This window comes from Astyanax mexicanus, chromosome 13, assembly GCF_023375975.1.
Source record: "Astyanax mexicanus isolate ESR-SI-001 chromosome 13, AstMex3_surface, whole genome shotgun sequence".
Classification (NCBI taxonomy): Eukaryota; Metazoa; Chordata; class Actinopteri; order Characiformes; family Acestrorhamphidae; genus Astyanax; species Astyanax mexicanus.
The window spans coordinates 44,556,371-44,573,406 of record NC_064420.1 but is presented as its reverse complement, the minus strand read 5'-3'; the positions used below and the strand labels follow the sequence as shown (position 1 = coordinate 44,573,406).

General features: G+C 35.3%; 1 protein-coding gene and 1 non-coding gene across 3 annotated transcripts; one reads left to right on the top strand and one right to left on the bottom strand.

The window, feature by feature from the left end:
* The first annotated feature begins 2,125 nt into the window (after window positions 1-2,125).
* Window positions 2,126-16,101, top strand: nlrp12l (NLR family pyrin domain containing 12-like). Of its 2 annotated transcripts, XM_022676842.2 has the most exons (14): window positions 2,126-2,213; window positions 6,131-6,217; window positions 6,327-6,419; window positions 7,066-7,185; window positions 8,021-9,829; window positions 10,108-10,281; window positions 10,816-10,989; window positions 12,159-12,332; window positions 12,510-12,683; window positions 12,909-13,082; window positions 13,423-13,596; window positions 13,685-13,858; window positions 15,355-15,528; window positions 15,693-16,101. In XM_022676842.2, exons 1-14 carry the CDS (start codon window positions 2,167-2,169, stop codon window positions 15,700-15,702), a joined length of 3,558 nt encoding a protein of 1,185 aa, XP_022532563.2. In that variant the 5' UTR covers window positions 2,126-2,166; the 3' UTR covers window positions 15,703-16,101. The 2 variants fall into 2 exon arrangements, with proteins under 2 accessions (XP_022532563.2, XP_049318787.1); XM_049462830.1 differs by lacking the exon at window positions 10,816-10,989.
* A 758-nt stretch (window positions 16,102-16,859) lies between these two features.
* LOC125780694 (5S ribosomal RNA) lies at window positions 16,860-16,978 on the bottom strand. Its single transcript, XR_007423974.1, has one exon. It is a non-coding gene; the product is annotated as a 5S ribosomal RNA (ribosomal RNA).
* Between the last annotated feature and the right edge of the window lie 58 nt (window positions 16,979-17,036).

Here is a 17,036-nt window from a genome sequence, read left to right as displayed (position 1 = left end):
ACAGAATAATAACACTGACACACTATACAGTTAAAATGAGTTGCTATTAAAAGTGCTGTAAAATTCATTTATTGACTTCACTAAGTTGACATATGTAATTAGTTGACATATAGTTAGTGTGTAACTGGTTAAGCAAAATAATTAGATGCAGTTTTACAAGTCTATTTACCACTCTGTTGTTTTGCTTGTTGTTTTGACACAGGCACTCACCATGACACAAGAGGCACTCAGCATATCTTAGCATAGCATAGCTAGCCTAGCTTAGCACTGTAATGAGAACATTGGGTGTGGGCCAATTATGAGGCTGCTAATCAAATGGGTTAAGGAATCACAATCTCTGTAGTCACAGGCTTTGATTACTTTTTTTACTAGTTTTAATGATTAAATGTGAAAATCTGACATGTGCCATTACTGTACTTCATTTCTGCAGTGCAGTCCTTCCTAGGCTAATAATTGTATAGGCTTTTTCATTTACATCATTTCATCTACATACTGGGTAATCACACTGAACACAACACAATTTATAGTCAATGTAAATTCCAAAAATATACAAAATGCATTTTTTAGGTATTCTAAGCTGCTAAGTGGTGTATAAATAGTGTGCGTGGCAGTACCGGTACATGTGTAGATGCAGTTTTACAAGCATTTACCTCACAGTTATTTACTTTGCTTAACCCAGTTAATTATTTGCTTACTTATTATTTAGAATGTACCTTCTTTTCTATGTTTTTTATTATGAAAAAGACAAAATGAATGATGTGTTTGCACAATTCATGTGATACAGTATATAAAACAAAGGGATATATATATATATATATATATATATATATATATATATATATATATATATATATATATATATATATATATATATATTTCTTATACTTATACATTTATAATATAGCAATTTACTAATTTACTTACATTTATGTTTATACCCTTTATTTCATATACAGTGGTGTGAAAAAGTGTTTGCCCCCTTCCTGATTTCCTGATTTTTTGGCATGTTTGTCACACTTAAATGTTTCGGAACATCAAACCAATTTAAATATTAGTCAAAGACAACACATATATAGAGTATGTGAATAGAGATATTTAGAAAAATATACGTCTAATTTATACAACATTATCACTGGCTCATAAGTTCGTTGTACAATATGGACATAACTGTAAAGTTGTACATGAGCACCATTCCACCTAGAGAGAGAATGGGCAATTGTGCTCTCTCTGACTCTGGCTGCTGATGGCAAGCATCATAACCTGGCATGGAGCATGGAGTTTTAAAAAATAGATCAATAGAAAAGCTCTAAAATGATTTACATTGACTTCCATTGAAACACACAAACATCTTGTCTAGTCTGTGTAGAGAAGTATTGCCAAATGAATAGGACACTCTGGAGCAGATAAACCTACCAAAGAACCTGTCTTGAGCTTACTTATGACCGCTCTCCCACAGTGTTCCAAAATGTATTATAAGAAATTGGCACAAATTAAACAGTAGAGACAGTAATTTCCCCAATAATTTCGTACAAAAATAGTATATATTACTATTTTTGTGTACAGGGTGTAATGTGGATGAAGAAATGTAGACCACGAGGGCACAGATGAATGGAATTGTTGCACAAGACTAAAGACTCACTAGATGTCGTCATTGCTATTGTTGTTGATATGACAGGCATGTAGCATCTTGAAATGGAAAGTACCAGTCAGACCAGCCAATGTAGCAATACCTTCCTCAAGTTTTCCACCACTCTTATTTTTCTTTTCATGTTCACCTCTATCAGTGGGACTAATAACAAGTGGCACAGCAGGTAATAAATTATTGAATTCTTTAGTAATATTGTAATTTCATAATAATTCACACACACTAATTGGTGTTCAGCACAGTTTGTGAGTTTCGTCATTTAAACACACACCTAGTGGAACTGGCTTGTTAATGAACAGGTTTATTGTTTGTGGTTTATTACTGTCTTGTCAGGACTGGAACTGAAGAAGTTGGAAACTCTTAAGCTTTTCATTTAAGAAACAAGCATGGTGCAAGTTATGGCGGAACTGGCGTTACCGAAAAAGGCAACAGAAACTCAGGAACATGTTCAGTCATTTCTCAAGCTCCTCCCAACACCTCCACATGCGAAGCAGAAGTAAAGCCAGATTTAATACGACGCTATGGACTCATCAGAGTTAATCAAGAACATAGTTCCTGAGCTTCCTTCGTAAGTATGAGTTCGTTTACTTAAACACTTTCTTAAGAGCTTGTAGCTTTTATGTTAGATTTATTAGTTTATGTAATTTGTACAGTACTGTGCACAAAGTTTAGGTACCTAAATGTATTTTAATGTAATTTAAAATAATTTATCTCAGTAATAAGATTTTTTATGCTTGTAAAAACTTAACATTACATTATAATAGACACAATCAAACAAAATACAGCAAAAATGTAAAAAGTATATCTCACTATGAAAATAGTAGTTTATGTCTTGTGAACTAGTTTGAAGAACAAAGTTCAGGTTCAATTTCATCACCAGCTCACCTGATTTAACATACATAAGCACTGATGATATAAATAAACTATAAATAATACTAAACTCCCACTAGTAAAGTCTAAAGCGACCATGAAAAAAGAAAAAACACCACTTTCTGTTCTGCGTGCAATTACTAAAATATTAGTGCAATATTAGAATATATAATAAATATTAAATGTAATATTTACTAATTAACTACACTTTTACTTTCCAGACAAGGGTTTTTTAATTCAAATCAGTGGATCAGGTGCTTTTCTACTTCAAAATGTTTAAATATACACTTTTTGGCTTTTATTCTAATATATAAAAAATGTGTTTGCTACACACTTCTATTTTAAATTGAGTAACATTTTGACATGTATTTACACTGTCACTTTTAACTACAGTACTTTACTCTGTGCATTTCCACATTTCACAATGTAAAATTTCTTAGTTCTTCAAGCTCTGTTACTAAAATGGTTCTTTATGGAAACAAAAATTGTTATTCTGCTAGCACTTTTATTTGGTGAATAATGATAAATATAATTCTGACATTGAGCACAGTATGTGATAACCAGACATCAGATTGGGTCAGATTGGGTTTTAACAAGTTGGTAAAATTGAAACTGAAAGGATTTAAAGAAGGATTACGCTAAACTGTGTAACCCATATCATAACTATGTCAGTAATAGCTGAGCCAAAACTGTGATGTATCGTGTGGTTAGGATTCTGTAAATGACATGGAATTGAATCCACACTAATTATTTACACATCATTATTACATTATTTGTGTAGAAAAACTTAATATATGTATAGTAATCTTTGGAAAATGAAACTTTTATCCTTAAATGGGATTAATTAGTGTAATTTATTGTAATTAATTAGTGTATTTATGTTCTATATGTTTATATGAGACCCATAATGATCCTCAATCTGACCCAGTAGTGACAATAAAGGTGGTAACAGGTAAAGATTTAGAACAAAACTTATTAATTAATAAATGAAAAATAATTGTTTTTTTTATAATTTTATAGGTAAACCATTATCTGTAAAGGTTTTTATATTTATATGAACTGAGCTAAATATCATTATTTTAGAGAAATATATTCTTTTTACGCTTTTATTTTTGAGTTAAAGTCCAAAACGTTTAATATATACATGTTGGGTTTGCTGCTGTTCCACACATTTTTTATTTTATTTAATGAAGAAATTACAAAAAAAAAAAAAAACAGTTACCCTAAATGTAAAATACCTATATTTTAGTTTTGACCCCACTTCATATCGAGGGCACTGGGGAGGCACAACATTAATAATGTGAGGCAGTGAACAGGATAATAACAAGAGTAACACTCTGGTAGAGGCAAATTGTGAATGGCACTAAATAAAAAAACAAAATAAATCACACCTGTTTCCTAGAAAGCAAATATAGGGGACAGCAACTAACTACACAGAGCAGAACTCTTGCGTGGCATAGATTATGAATATATAGATGCACCTGCCTTATCTCTTAGAACTTCCAGCTGAGTTAACAGTGATAAAAATCCAATGCGAATCACGTCACAGAGAAAATACATACAATGCAAAGAGGACAAGACAACATTCCAACTATTGTGCAGTAGCAGTTCTATCTCTATTGGCCATCTTTCTTAGATAGACATGTTTCTCAGCATGTGTTCTTGTGTGTTTTGCATTGTTGTGTTTTTGCTTGACGTCATCGTCCACTGGCCAAGTTGCATTCCAAGGATGCATTTATTAAGAACTGTTGAAGTTCTGGATGTGTACAAAGAATGAATGAAAATATCCAACATTCACTGTGAATTTGATCGGGCCCAAAAAAATCCAGTCCGACCCTGCCCAAACCCGTGCATGCTCTACCCAAGCCCGACTCTTCCTGACCAATAAACTGTCCTTTTGAGCCCGAGCCCGAATTAAGCATGACACTTGTAAAGTAAAATAAAGCGTTAAAACTGAGCTTTTTTTAAAATAATTTTCGGGCTGTTTAAATGAGCGAAATCTGTTCAAAACTATGTTAATTAACATTACAACACTGAAGAAGCATAGACCTATTATTTAATAAAAAAATTTATTAAGAACCGATCTCCCTGTCTACTCTCATATAATAAACAATGTCTAAGAAAATAAAATACTTTCTGAACAAACAAATTTTTTAAACATATAGCTTACGACAAAACACAAATAAACTACAATAAGGCTACACACTGCACGCTTATTTAACCGAACTAGACTCTAAAATACACTAAAATAATTAACAATGTTTAAGAATATAAAACACTTTCTGAATCAACGATTTATTTTATTTTAAGCATACAGCCTCAGTACAAAACACAAAAACAGCAATAAAGCTATGCACTGCACAATCATTAAACCGAAATAGACCAAGAACAATAACATAATTTACAATTACTTTCCTCTACTCTTATATAATTAACAATGTTTTAGAGTACAATAATACAGGAAGATGATAAATCCTGCACCTAACAACTGGGGTTATGCATAGGGCTCAGCCAGGATCTATTATAACAACAACCCACCAACCACAGCACACTCTCTAGACACAGTAGTACAGAACTTTTTTTTTTCGAAAATAAGTGAACAGAGCATAAAATACTTTCTGAAGAAACAATATTTTTTATTTTAAGCATACAGCTTCAGTACAAAACACAAAAACAGCAATATGGCCTTCGCTGACTTTTTGCTGTGGAATGCTATAGGATCATGCTGAATTAACACAGTCTACGAAGCGCCACACGTGTTGTTATGATCACCAACTAACTTGAAGTAGCTCCATACCTCTGATTTCCTTCGCAGACCCAAAATTGTAGCTACGTTTTTAATTTTGCTTTTAAAAGTCTGCTTTGTACATGTACATGTTTTTTACTGTGCATGTTGGACATGTTTTGTCAGCTTGTTTGTACACTGTACAAGCGTTTAACATTAAGCGGTTTACAGAACGTCTCTGAACTCTCAACTAAGTGTGACCAAATGACCAACTCTACAGTCCACTTCCCTATTTTGGGTTGCAACACACTTTATGTGCATGACTGTCTATTAATAGTTGGGAAATTCTCATTACAGGATCTGTTACTTTTCTGTTTTTGCTGCTATTCACTTTTCTGATGAAATCGACATGCTAGAAAACTAACCTTTGGTGAGATGTTTGGGACACACTTTATTTTGATGGTTTGTTATGATAAAACTCAATGGATTTTCATCTTCAATGTTACGGCTGGGATACAGATTAGGTTTAGAGATTTAATAGAATCTTGTTTGATATTGTGTAATGTTTGTTTATTTAGTCGATGTTGAGGTAAAAATTTGTTAAAGGTGAGCTGATCAGTAACACACATTTTTAAACAGTGTCCACAACTGCATACAAATATTATAATTATAAGTAAAATAAAATAAAATAAAACAAAAGAGCATAATAAAAACTGATTGTTCAAGTCCAGCCTTTATGGGGGAAAGAGAGGTAAAGCTGCAATATAAGGAATATTTGCCATAATTAGATTTCAGTTGCTGAAAAAAGTGAAGAAAAGACTTGTTAAAAAGTGAATTTTTCACACCAGTTTCCATAGCTTGATTACTTTAATATTGTTTATGTTACGCAGGTGCAAAAATGCCAGAAGCCTAACAGTCAGCACAACATCTACAATGAATCACTGTGGAAAACGTGCTCATAACTTTGAGACACTGAGGTGAGGACCCGCCAGGTCTTGGTGCTTTGCTACTTATATTGTAAATCATTGTATTTGGGTTGGTTTGAGTCTCATTTAGATGATGATTTACATTTTTTGTCATTTGAAGGTTGGATAGACCAACATGTCTTTCAGTGAAAAGCTCCAATTCAATATTGGAGCCCATTGCATTTAAAAAAACAAACATTTCCCCCACACACAGGTAAGCATCTTGGTGATTCATGTATTTTACTTTCTGTCTTCCAGTTAGTTGCACACTCTCCAAATGTGAACAGTGAATGTAGAAATTAATTAAAACCAGTGTTCCTCTACCTATCCCAATACATTTTAGTGACCTAACAACCCCATCCATTTTCCATCACACTTTTTTTCTCTAAACTATCTTTCCATCTCCAGACCAGTCCAGACTGTTCCAATAGTTATTTATCTCTGTGCTAATATTGCCACTTTTTATTCTCTCCATAAATCCGTTTTTAAACTTTATTATTTAATAATATAAGAGTACCTTAAAGGATGAAAACCGAGGTTGCACATAAGAATATTGTGATTGACAGCCTTGGCTGTAAAAGGTCAGTTGCGTGTATGACCTGCATTGCGCTCATTTTCTTTACTACATGGAGTAGCCAACTTATAGTGGATTTTTTCACAAAGCATCCTACTAGTACAGATGTAAAACAGGCACATCAAATTTTAAAATTAACATGCTAGGTTTTTGATGATTTGGATTCAATTCTATAAAATGGAAGGGACAAGAACCACTAAATGCATGTTTTCTATAGCCATTCCTTAAAAAAACATTCACAGGATTGTGATATGTGGTAATGTAATTATCTGCATGATGTTTTAAGGTCACCTAAACGTCCCAGAATCATTTCCCTGGAGGCTGAATGTGATTCCGTCAGAAGTGAATCATCGCTGTTTGAACTTGTAACTTGTACAACAACAACAGACCTGTCCATCTACTCGGGGTAAGCCACTTATATAGCATTATTAACTTTTACACATAACATAATATGTACACTTGAAAAACTAAAAGTCTAAAAATTGTTTCGCTATGGAACTGTCTCTAAATATTACATAACTGCTCTGAACTGTCTACATTTAAGATCTGATCAGATCTGCTTTTAATTTATACTTTTTGTTTTCTTTATATGTTTATTGTATCTGTCATTTGTTTTAAGCCTTCTATGTTTTACTGTTTGTTCAATTAAATGACTGTATTTTGCATTATTGTTTTTAATAATGATTTTACTTTGTGCTTTATGCCTGTTTTGCTTTGTATGTAAAGTGGTTTTGAGAATCTTGAAACACACTATATAAATAAAATGTATTAATATTATTATTATCATTATGTTGTCTCTACTCTCCAGGAAAGACTTTCTAATCGATTTTAGAGAATTGTTAAGAGGATTTGATTGCATGCAGCAGCAAATAGCTGAAAATACAATCCCATTGCTCCACAGCTTGAAGCTGGGGGGCTTTATAACCTTCTAGGCATGGTGTCCATAGGTTTGTGTTTATTGGCAGTACTTATTTACATGAACTGCACAAGCTGTGGGCGTTTGTGTATGTGCATTTGCATATCTGTGTCAGCAATAGGGGCAACATTTGGTCATACATTTAGTATTATATGTTATACATAATTATATACTATATAAGTATAACTACATATTGTATACTACATAGCTATATAACAAAAAAAAAATTGCTGTATGTTTATGTAATTTATTTTCTGTGACATATATATGTATAAACAACTATAAACAAGTAATTTAAAACAAAAACTTTCTCATTTTCATCTAGGAATCATTCTATTGGCTTCAACAGTCCATCCCTTCTCTGGGATACAGAAATAGAGCTGCAACATGTGCACAAACGCAGGCTAAAGGAAAAGTTCCAGTGCATTTACAATGATGTGTCCGGACAAGCCCAACCGAAGATGCTGAATGATATTTACACTGAGCTCTACATCACTGAGAGTGATAACGGCAACGTCAATAAGGAGCACGAGGTCAGACAGATTGAAATAATATCCAGGACACAAACTGCAATTGAAACACCAATCAAGTGCAACGACATCTTCAATTCGTTTCACACACACAGCAGATCCGTTCGGAGTGTGCTGACTAAGGGCGTCGCCGGCATTGGAAAGACGGTATCTGTCCAGAAATTTGTTCTAGACTGGGCCGAAGGAAGAGCGAACCAAGACATAGAGTTTGTTTATCCACTTGCTTTCAGAGAACTCAACCTGATGAAAGGGAAGCCCTTCAGCTTGGTTGAGCTGCTGCACCATTTCAAAATGAAGACCCCTCAAGAAAGAACATTTAAAAACTGCAAAGTTCTCTTTGTCTTTGATGGACTGGACGAATGTCGCTTTCCTCTAGACTTTCAGAACAATAGGAAGGTGTTTGACCCAACAGAGGAAGTGTCTCTAGATGTTCTCCTTACAAACCTCATCAGTGGGATCCTTCTTCCAGCTGCTTTTATCTGGATAACATCTCGTCCAGCAGCAGCCAATCTGATTCCTTCTCAACTCATTGACCTGGTGACTGAGGTAAGAGGATTCAATGACCTCCAGAAGATCGAGTACCTCGAAAAGAGAATAAGCGACCAGAGTCTAGCTTGCAAAATCATCACCCACATCAAGTCTTCGAGAAGCCTCTTCATCATGTGTCACATTCCTGTCTTCTGCTGGCTTTCAGCCACCGTCCTGGAGCGAATGTTTGGAGACTCAGATGGAGGAGAAATTCCCAGGACACTGACTCAGATGTATACACATTTCCTCCTGATCCAAACCAAAGCTAAAAATGTCAGATACTCTGAGAGGAACGAGGCCAAAGATGAAGACATGATTCTGAAATTAGGCAAACTCGCTTTCCAACAGCTGGAAAAGGGAAATCTGATATTCTACGAGGATGATCTAAGAGCTTGTGGCATTGACGTGAAGGAGGCCGTGGTATACTCAGGAGTGTGCTCTCAGATTTTTAGGGAGGACTGTGCACTGACCCAGAGTAAAGTCTACTGCTTTGTGCACTTGAGCATCCAAGAGTTTCTTGCAGCTATTTACATGTTTGCCATGTGTAAAATACATAACTGGAGCGCTCTTGATCAGAAAAGCTTCAGCACATCAGATTCCACCCAGGATGCTCTACATGAGCTACACAAGAGCACAATAGATAGAGCCCTACAAAGTGAAAATGGCCACCTTGACCTCTTCCTACGTTTTCTTTTGGGCCTTTCTCTGGAGTCCAACCAGACCCTCCTCCAAAGCTTGCTGAAGGACAAGGAACATAGCGTTCAAAGCTTTCAAAGCACAGAGGCCACAGTGGATTACATCAAGAAGAAGATCGAGGAGAACTCCTCCACTGAGAAGTCCATTAATCTGTTCTACTGTCTGAATGAGCTCAATGAGCTCTCGTTAGTGAGGGATATCCAGCACTACCTGAGCTCTGAGGGTTTCTCCAAACTCTCCTTGGCACAGTGGTCAGCCCTGGTGTTCATGCTGATGACATCAGAAGAAAAACTGGACGTGTTTGATCTCAAGAAATACGCCAAATCAGACGAAGGCCTCCTAAGACTGATGTTAGTGGTCAAAGCTTCGGAAATTGCTTTGTAAGTTTCAATGGAAGCTTAAAATTTCATCATGCTTGATGACTGTAGATTCCTCTTTTCAAAGATCTTTCCAATCTTGTGTAATAAAGCTCAGTTAGGTGTTTTATTTGGTAACACTTTACAATAAGGCCAATAGTAACTGTAATAAACATACAGTTAAATGCTTAAAAATGCTGTAAATAATACTGGATTATGACATTTAGTTTAAAAAAATCTTTATAAGTATAGTGAGACACTCTCATAAGTACATTTAATTAATATTTTTGTATTTGCCTCAGGCTGGAAAACTGTGGCCTGACCGAAAGATGTTGTAAAGCTCTTGGATCTGCAGTCAGCTCTGCCTCCTCAAGCCTGCGGGAGCTGGATTTGAGCAGCAATTCCATAGGAGACACAGGATTGAGGCTTTTTACAGAAGGGCTGGGAGAATCAGAATGTAAATTGGAGAAACTCAGGTAAATCTAATGCGTTTCTAGCTTCTAATTATGAACATTGGGATAATTGGTGATAAAGATAAACAGGAACAAAAGGTAAAAAACTAACTAAAGACTCCATGATACTGAAGTTTTTAAGTATGGTATTGTATGCACAATAAAATCCTATGTATAGTTCAGTACCCTAAACATTCGAGATAGAGAACACTGTATTGTTTTCAACTTATCACTTACAGTAATATAAAATGTAAATAGCATTTGGCTAGAAATATACAGTATATATTATTTATATGTTATTGTGCTACCCTTCTGGTTTTATTCTTTTAATACTGTTTCCTCTCTCAGTAATTTTTCTAATTCCTTTATGATGAATTAAATGGAAGGGTATAGTTAAATTTCCTGAATAAAAATAGGATTTTTTATATACACATTACCATAGTCCTAACTTCTTTCTTTATTAGCATCACTGCATCAAACAATCTATGATACCCTTGTCAGGATATGGTGCCCACTAAGTTATAGCTCAGAGCTGTTTTTGTTCTTCTGTATCTGCAGATTTTCCTACTGCAGAATCACTATGCAGGGCTGCTCAATTCTGGCCTCACGTCTCATTCCAAAACTTCCACATCTAAAAGAACTGGACCTGAGTGAGAACAGCCTGAGACAGGCAGGAATCCAGATATTAGCTACACTGTTGGGGAATCCAGAGTGCAAACTGGAGATATTGAAGTACGTATAGATATATAGATATATAATTTAATAGTAAATTGGAAAACTTTATCTGACTGTCAAGCAAGTTTACAGCATTTGTTTCAGGATGATTCCTTGAAACTGATTTATTAGATTTACTAGCTAGACTGTATAGATAACCTTAAATTGATTGTTGACACATTGATGACACTAATTATCTGGTTTCAGTGGCAGTGGGAACAATTAAAGTGACAGTTGATGTTGTGGATGTGTTTAATCCTACATTCCTGCCCTTTATTGCACGTTTCAGTTAGCACGTAAAATCTGAAGCATGTCAATAGACAGAAGCCTGTGAATGGGCAGAAGCCTGTGAGTGGGCAGAAGCTTGTAAATAGGCATAAGCTTGTGAATGGGCAGAAATCTTGTGAATGGTCAAAAGCCTTTGAATGTACAGAAGCCTGTGAGTGTGCAGAAGCCTGTGAATGTACAGAAGCCTGTGAGTGTGCAGAAGCCTGTGAATGTACAGAAGCCTGTGAGTGTGCAGAAGCCTGTGAATGAACAGAAGCCTGTGAATGAACAGAAGCCTGTGAGTGTGCATAGGCCTGTGAATAGGAAGAATCTTGTGAAAAGTCAGGAGCCTGTGAATGGAGAGAAGCCTGTGAATGTTCAGAGAGCCTGTAAATGGGCAGAAGCCAGTGAATGGAGAGAAGCCTGTGAATGTTCAGAAGCCTGTAAATGGGCAGAAGCCAGTGAATGGACAGAAGCCTGTGAATGTTCAGAAGCCTGTAAATGGGCAGAAGCCAGTGAATGGACAGAGACCTGTTAATGTTCAGAAGCCTGTGAATGGGCAGAAGCCAGTGAATGTTCAGAAGCCTGTAAATGGGCAGAAGCCTGTAAATGGGCAGAAGCCAGTGAATGGGCAGAAGCCTGTGAATGTTCAGAAGCCTGTGAATGGGCAGGGGTTGTGTTGATCTAAAGGATAATTTATTTCAATTAATGCCTAAATGTTTTAGTTTTGTTACATCAATATCTGAATTGTGTTGATAAAAAATATGACCATGCTTGAATTAATAAAGATTGGTATAATACATTTGTTTATTTTAAGTATTGTTTAAAAAGAAGTGTAGTATAGCTATATTCAATCTTTCAAAAATCTTCCCTTTATACCCGAATGCATGAATTCTAAACTTTTTCCTCTGTGTTTGTAGATTGAAGGACTGCAGAGTTACTCCGAATGGAGTTTTTGCACTTGCCTCAGCTCTGAGGTCCAACCCCTCACACCTGAGAGAGCTGGACCTGCACTGGAATAACCCAGGAGATGAGGGGGTAGAGCAGCTGGTTGCTGTTATGGAAGATCCTGTCTGTAAGCTTGAAGTTTTATGGTAAGACTACTGTATCATTTCATTCTGTTATGTGTATTTTTTTAAATATTCCACTTTAATATTTACTATTTCTTTTTCTCATGTAAAACTAGGCCATATTTTCATTATTAGGTCTAAAATCATTATCTTCAATTAGAAACTTATGAATATTTGCTTTTTTGTCCGTTCTTGTTTTAGGTTAACTTATGGTTTACTGACTAAGAAGTGCTGTGAGTCGCTTGCTTTGGCCTTCAGGCGGTGCTCCAGTTCTCTGAAAGCTGTGGATCTGAGTGGGAACTCGATACTGGATGAAGGAGTGGAGCTGCTATCTGATGGGCTGGAAAGTCCAAACTGTAAACTAGAGATACTGAGGTCAGAGTTACTAAAACACTTTAAATCCTTTTACACATTCAAGCTAAAAAAAAAATAACACTGTAAATGTGGAAAAAGGCGATTTCTTTAGGCTGAATGACTAGAATGAATAGATGTAATGTAATGTAATGATGCTATTCACAGCTCATATTTTAAACACATACTGAATATATAAGCAGTGTGCTATATGATCTAGACTGAGGTGGAGAAATCTTGTTTTTGCAGGCTGGCATTTTGTGGAATCACAGAAAAAGGAGTGTCTGTTTTGGCTTCTGCACTTTTTGCACACCCTACAACCCTGAGAGAACTGGACCTGAGTCAGAATCCCATAGGAGATTCTGGACTGAAAGCAGTCTCCCAGGTGGTGGAAAATGTAAAATGCAGGATTCAAACATTGAGGTGACGTTTTAGAGGGTTTTCAATGTTCAGCAATTTGGGTTGTCAGTTTATCAGGTGGATAATTGCACAGCTGGGGACCATTTAGATTTGAAAGTCTAAATAATATTAATTAATTAATTAAATAATATTAATTAATTTAATATTATTCAATTGAACTGTGAAAAATAGGGCCCAGCTCTAAATCAACTATATGGTTAATACATACATGCATATATACAAACATACTGTGTTGACAAAGTAGAAATTTCAAATAAATAAGTGTAAACATTAATTCATACATTTGTATATTGGTTAAGCATGGCAAAGGGTGTCCCTAATCACTCTCTGTCTCCCTATACAGGCTTACAGAAAGTGGGATTACAGAGGAAGGCTGTGCTGCTCTGGCATCAGCTCTGACTTTAAATCCCATCCATCTGAGAGAGCTGAATCTGGGTAACAATAACCTTACAGATGCAGGAATAAAGACTCTTTCTGCTGTGCTTAAAGACAGGAAGAGTGGGATTTTGAAACTGGAGTGAGTGCTTCAGACATCATAATGATCTCGTGATCTTATATCAGTTTTTACAACATACTCAAAATGACAAAATATTTCTTCCCACCAGGCTGGACCAATGTGACTTAACTAAAGACTGCTGTGATGTGCTCAGCTCTGCTCTCTGCAGAAAAGCTTCAGGACTAAAGGAACTGAACCTGGGAGGCAATAATCTACAGGATGCAGGGGTGAAGGCTCTATGTGTCGGACTAGAGAACCAACACTGTAAACTGGAGATTCTGAGGTAATACACTGCAAAAAATTAAATCTTAGCAAGTGAATTTTCTCACTTTAAGGCAATAAATCTTATTTTCTTCTCTGATAAAACATTTTGTCTTACTAAGCATTGTAAGTTGGAATAACTATCTTATTCAGTCTTACTTAGAATTTTAACATTATTTTAAATAATTTGAACTCAAAATAAGCACAGAAAAGTCAGCAATCAAGTAATTATAATTCTTGTGTCCAGATTTAAGGTAATTTTGTTTGATTTAAGTCTTACTTCACTCATTTTGAGACTCAATTTGAGCGATTTTTATTTTAATAAATAAAGAAAAATCAGCTTACCCCATTGGCAATTCTTTTTCTTCTAATGTAAACATATATGTCTTGATTTACATATTGTTTGTCTAGTTGTTGCCAATGGATATTTTTGCACTGTACATTTAAGGGTGAATAACTTTTGCGAATAAATCACTTTTAAGAATAAATGATAACATCCTGTACACTTTATTGGATCTTGTATATAAACTTTACAACTGTACAACACTTTTTATTTGTTTAGTTACACTAATACTAAGTGTTTCCACCCCTGGTGGTCCTAACCAAAGAAGATTCAGTTAGATTGTACACATTTTTACTGGTTAGTTTGGTTTCACACTGCAGTTTCACGAGAGCACTAAAGAACTTTACTACATTGTGTCATCATCACCTACATGGACTGCATCTCCTATAATAGGCACTGATTGGGTTGTAGAAGAGTATTCATTGCATATCTGTGTGTTTCAATTGGGCAAGTTGTCTTTCCAGGTGTTATATTGAATTCTGCCTCCAAGCCAATGTGCTCATGTTGGGCTTACATGGTTAGAATGTTTATTAGGCTGGTTTCAGGCATGTTCCCGGTACTGGCACCCAGACTGGCCTCCCCTTTGGATTTATCTATTATATGCCACCCCATGTGCAGGGAACAACTTGGACGAGGCCCATGGGGACCTTCTGGTGCCATCCATTACCAGATATGGCTCACCAATATATCCATATTGGGGGCCAATGTGGGATTTGTGTACAAAAACTTGGTCCCATTTAATTTACACATACAGGCCTCACATGGGCAGATTATTTAGCTGCCCTAGGATCCAGTTATTGGTCCAAAAGTGCAAACTATATAAAAAGGTATTTTCACACTGCAGATGAACCAAGCCATGCTTTAATATATCCGGATAAATTTGGGTTCTTTTACCAAAATTGCTTTGTGCCATCTTTAACACCTGTTTTTTTGGTTCGGACCAAACTGAAAAGTCAGAAAGTAATGCTGTATTTTCCTCCATGCACAAAGAGTAAAAATCCAGTTCTCTCAAAATACACTTATAGACAACGGGTACACTCTTCAACACCTTCCAATAAGCTTCTACTATAAGTATTTTAAAGCCATGTTTTAATAAATAAGTGGAACATTATAAAGTATTCCTTTAAGTCTTTTATTTAATTATGTAATTTACGAAACTGTTTTTTTTCTTGCAGACTGTTTAACTGTGGGGTCACAGTGGAAGGCTGCACAATGTTAGCATCAGCCCTACGTAGCAAACACACAGTCCTGAGAGAACTGGACCTAAGAGATAACAACCTAAAGGACACAGACATACGGCAGCTGTCTGCTATACTGGAAAATCCAGACTCCAAACTGGAAAAGATTAAGTAAGCTGGCATTTAATTACTTAAGCACTATTACTGTACTGGAAATGTATTAATTGTATTTCAATTCTTATATTTGTATATAGTTTATATTCTTATATTTATATTTAATTGTGCACCTTCAAGTAATTGTATATTGATCACTAAGACATGTTCTCTTTTTGCAGCTTATACTAAATGATCACTCAATCACACTCAAAACGTGACAGCGCATCAGACCTGAAAGAATGGGATCCATGAAAATGGGACCCAAGGAGATGTTCTTATTTATTGTGTATTTATTATATTTATGTTTAGGGCCAATATCATAGTATCTATGTAGCCCACACATACTGTATACAGTGTTTCAATAATCCTACAGAGTAGGTTTACAGTTAAATTGGAGAAAACTTTAGGCCTATTGTGGTTAATGCCAGTTTTTTGTTCTGCTTAGGTGTTATAGTTTAAAGCATTAATGAGAACAGGAGAGAACAGGAACATTGAATACATTTGGCAAATGTAAATGAAATGGCAAATGTCATAAATTTGTGTATTTAATAAATACATTACCTAGTTTTATAAAGAAACAAAATAGCATTTCCAGTGTTGTCGATTTGTCTTTTTTCAGAGGACACACACCACATACATACACGCAAACAAACTTAAGATATATTTGAAAACACTTTCTCATTAATATGTGTTACTTATTTGTATTACTACACTGTACTACATTGTAGATTCATATTAAAAACTATGAAAGGAACACATATTCAATTTGGTGAAGCTGACAGAGAGAATGCCAAGAATGCTATCAAAGCAAAATGTGCTCTCTCTCTCTCTCTCTCTCTCTCTATATATATATATATATATATATATATATATATATATATATATATATTTATATATGCAGATCATGAACTAGTCAATGAACAAGTTTATACACCAATGAAACAGTAACTTGGCCACGCCCACTGCACTATATCTATAACAATTACTTTTTACTATTTAGGGATGGTTCATGAAATAAAACTGTCAATTTGTAATATAAAATATTACTTTGAGTAAAATGGAAACAAACAAAAATAAATGTTTAAATATTTTAGTTAATTGAATTTATTTATTATATACATTTTATTGTAGAATTTGTCTTCTTTTCTGTGCATTACAGACAGAAAACAGCACTCTTATTTTTTTTCCATCACTGAAGATAATTCAGGTCTGAAATGGTTAAAGTGAGTGAGGGTGGGAAAAGCTTACAGCATCTGGTAATAAGTTGTATTAATTTCTGAAAAAATAAAGTATCATGTAGAACAATGTTTAATACAGTGAGAGATAAAGTGCATTTAGAGTGAAAAAGCTTACAGCACCTGGTATTCCCAGGCGGTCTCCCATCCAAGTACTAACCAGGCCCGACCCTGCTTAGCTTCCGAGATCAGACGAGATCGGGCGTTCTCAGGGTGGTATGGCCGTAAGCGAGAGCAGCTCTCCCAACTAACCTACTTATAATCATATATCAGGAGAAGAGAGTTTAT

Coding starts and splice junctions, on each gene's coding strand:
- nlrp12l (XM_022676842.2), top strand. CDS start 2,167: ATGGACTCATCAGAGTTAATCAAGAACATAGTTCCTGAGCTTCCTTC. Junction 2,214..6,130: donor ATAGTTCCTGAGCTTCCTTC/GTAAGTATGAGT, acceptor TATGTTACGCAG/GTGCAAAAATGCCAGAAGCC. Junction 10,282..10,815: donor TGTAAATTGGAGAAACTCAG/GTAAATCTAATG, acceptor CTGTATCTGCAG/ATTTTCCTACTGCAGAATCA.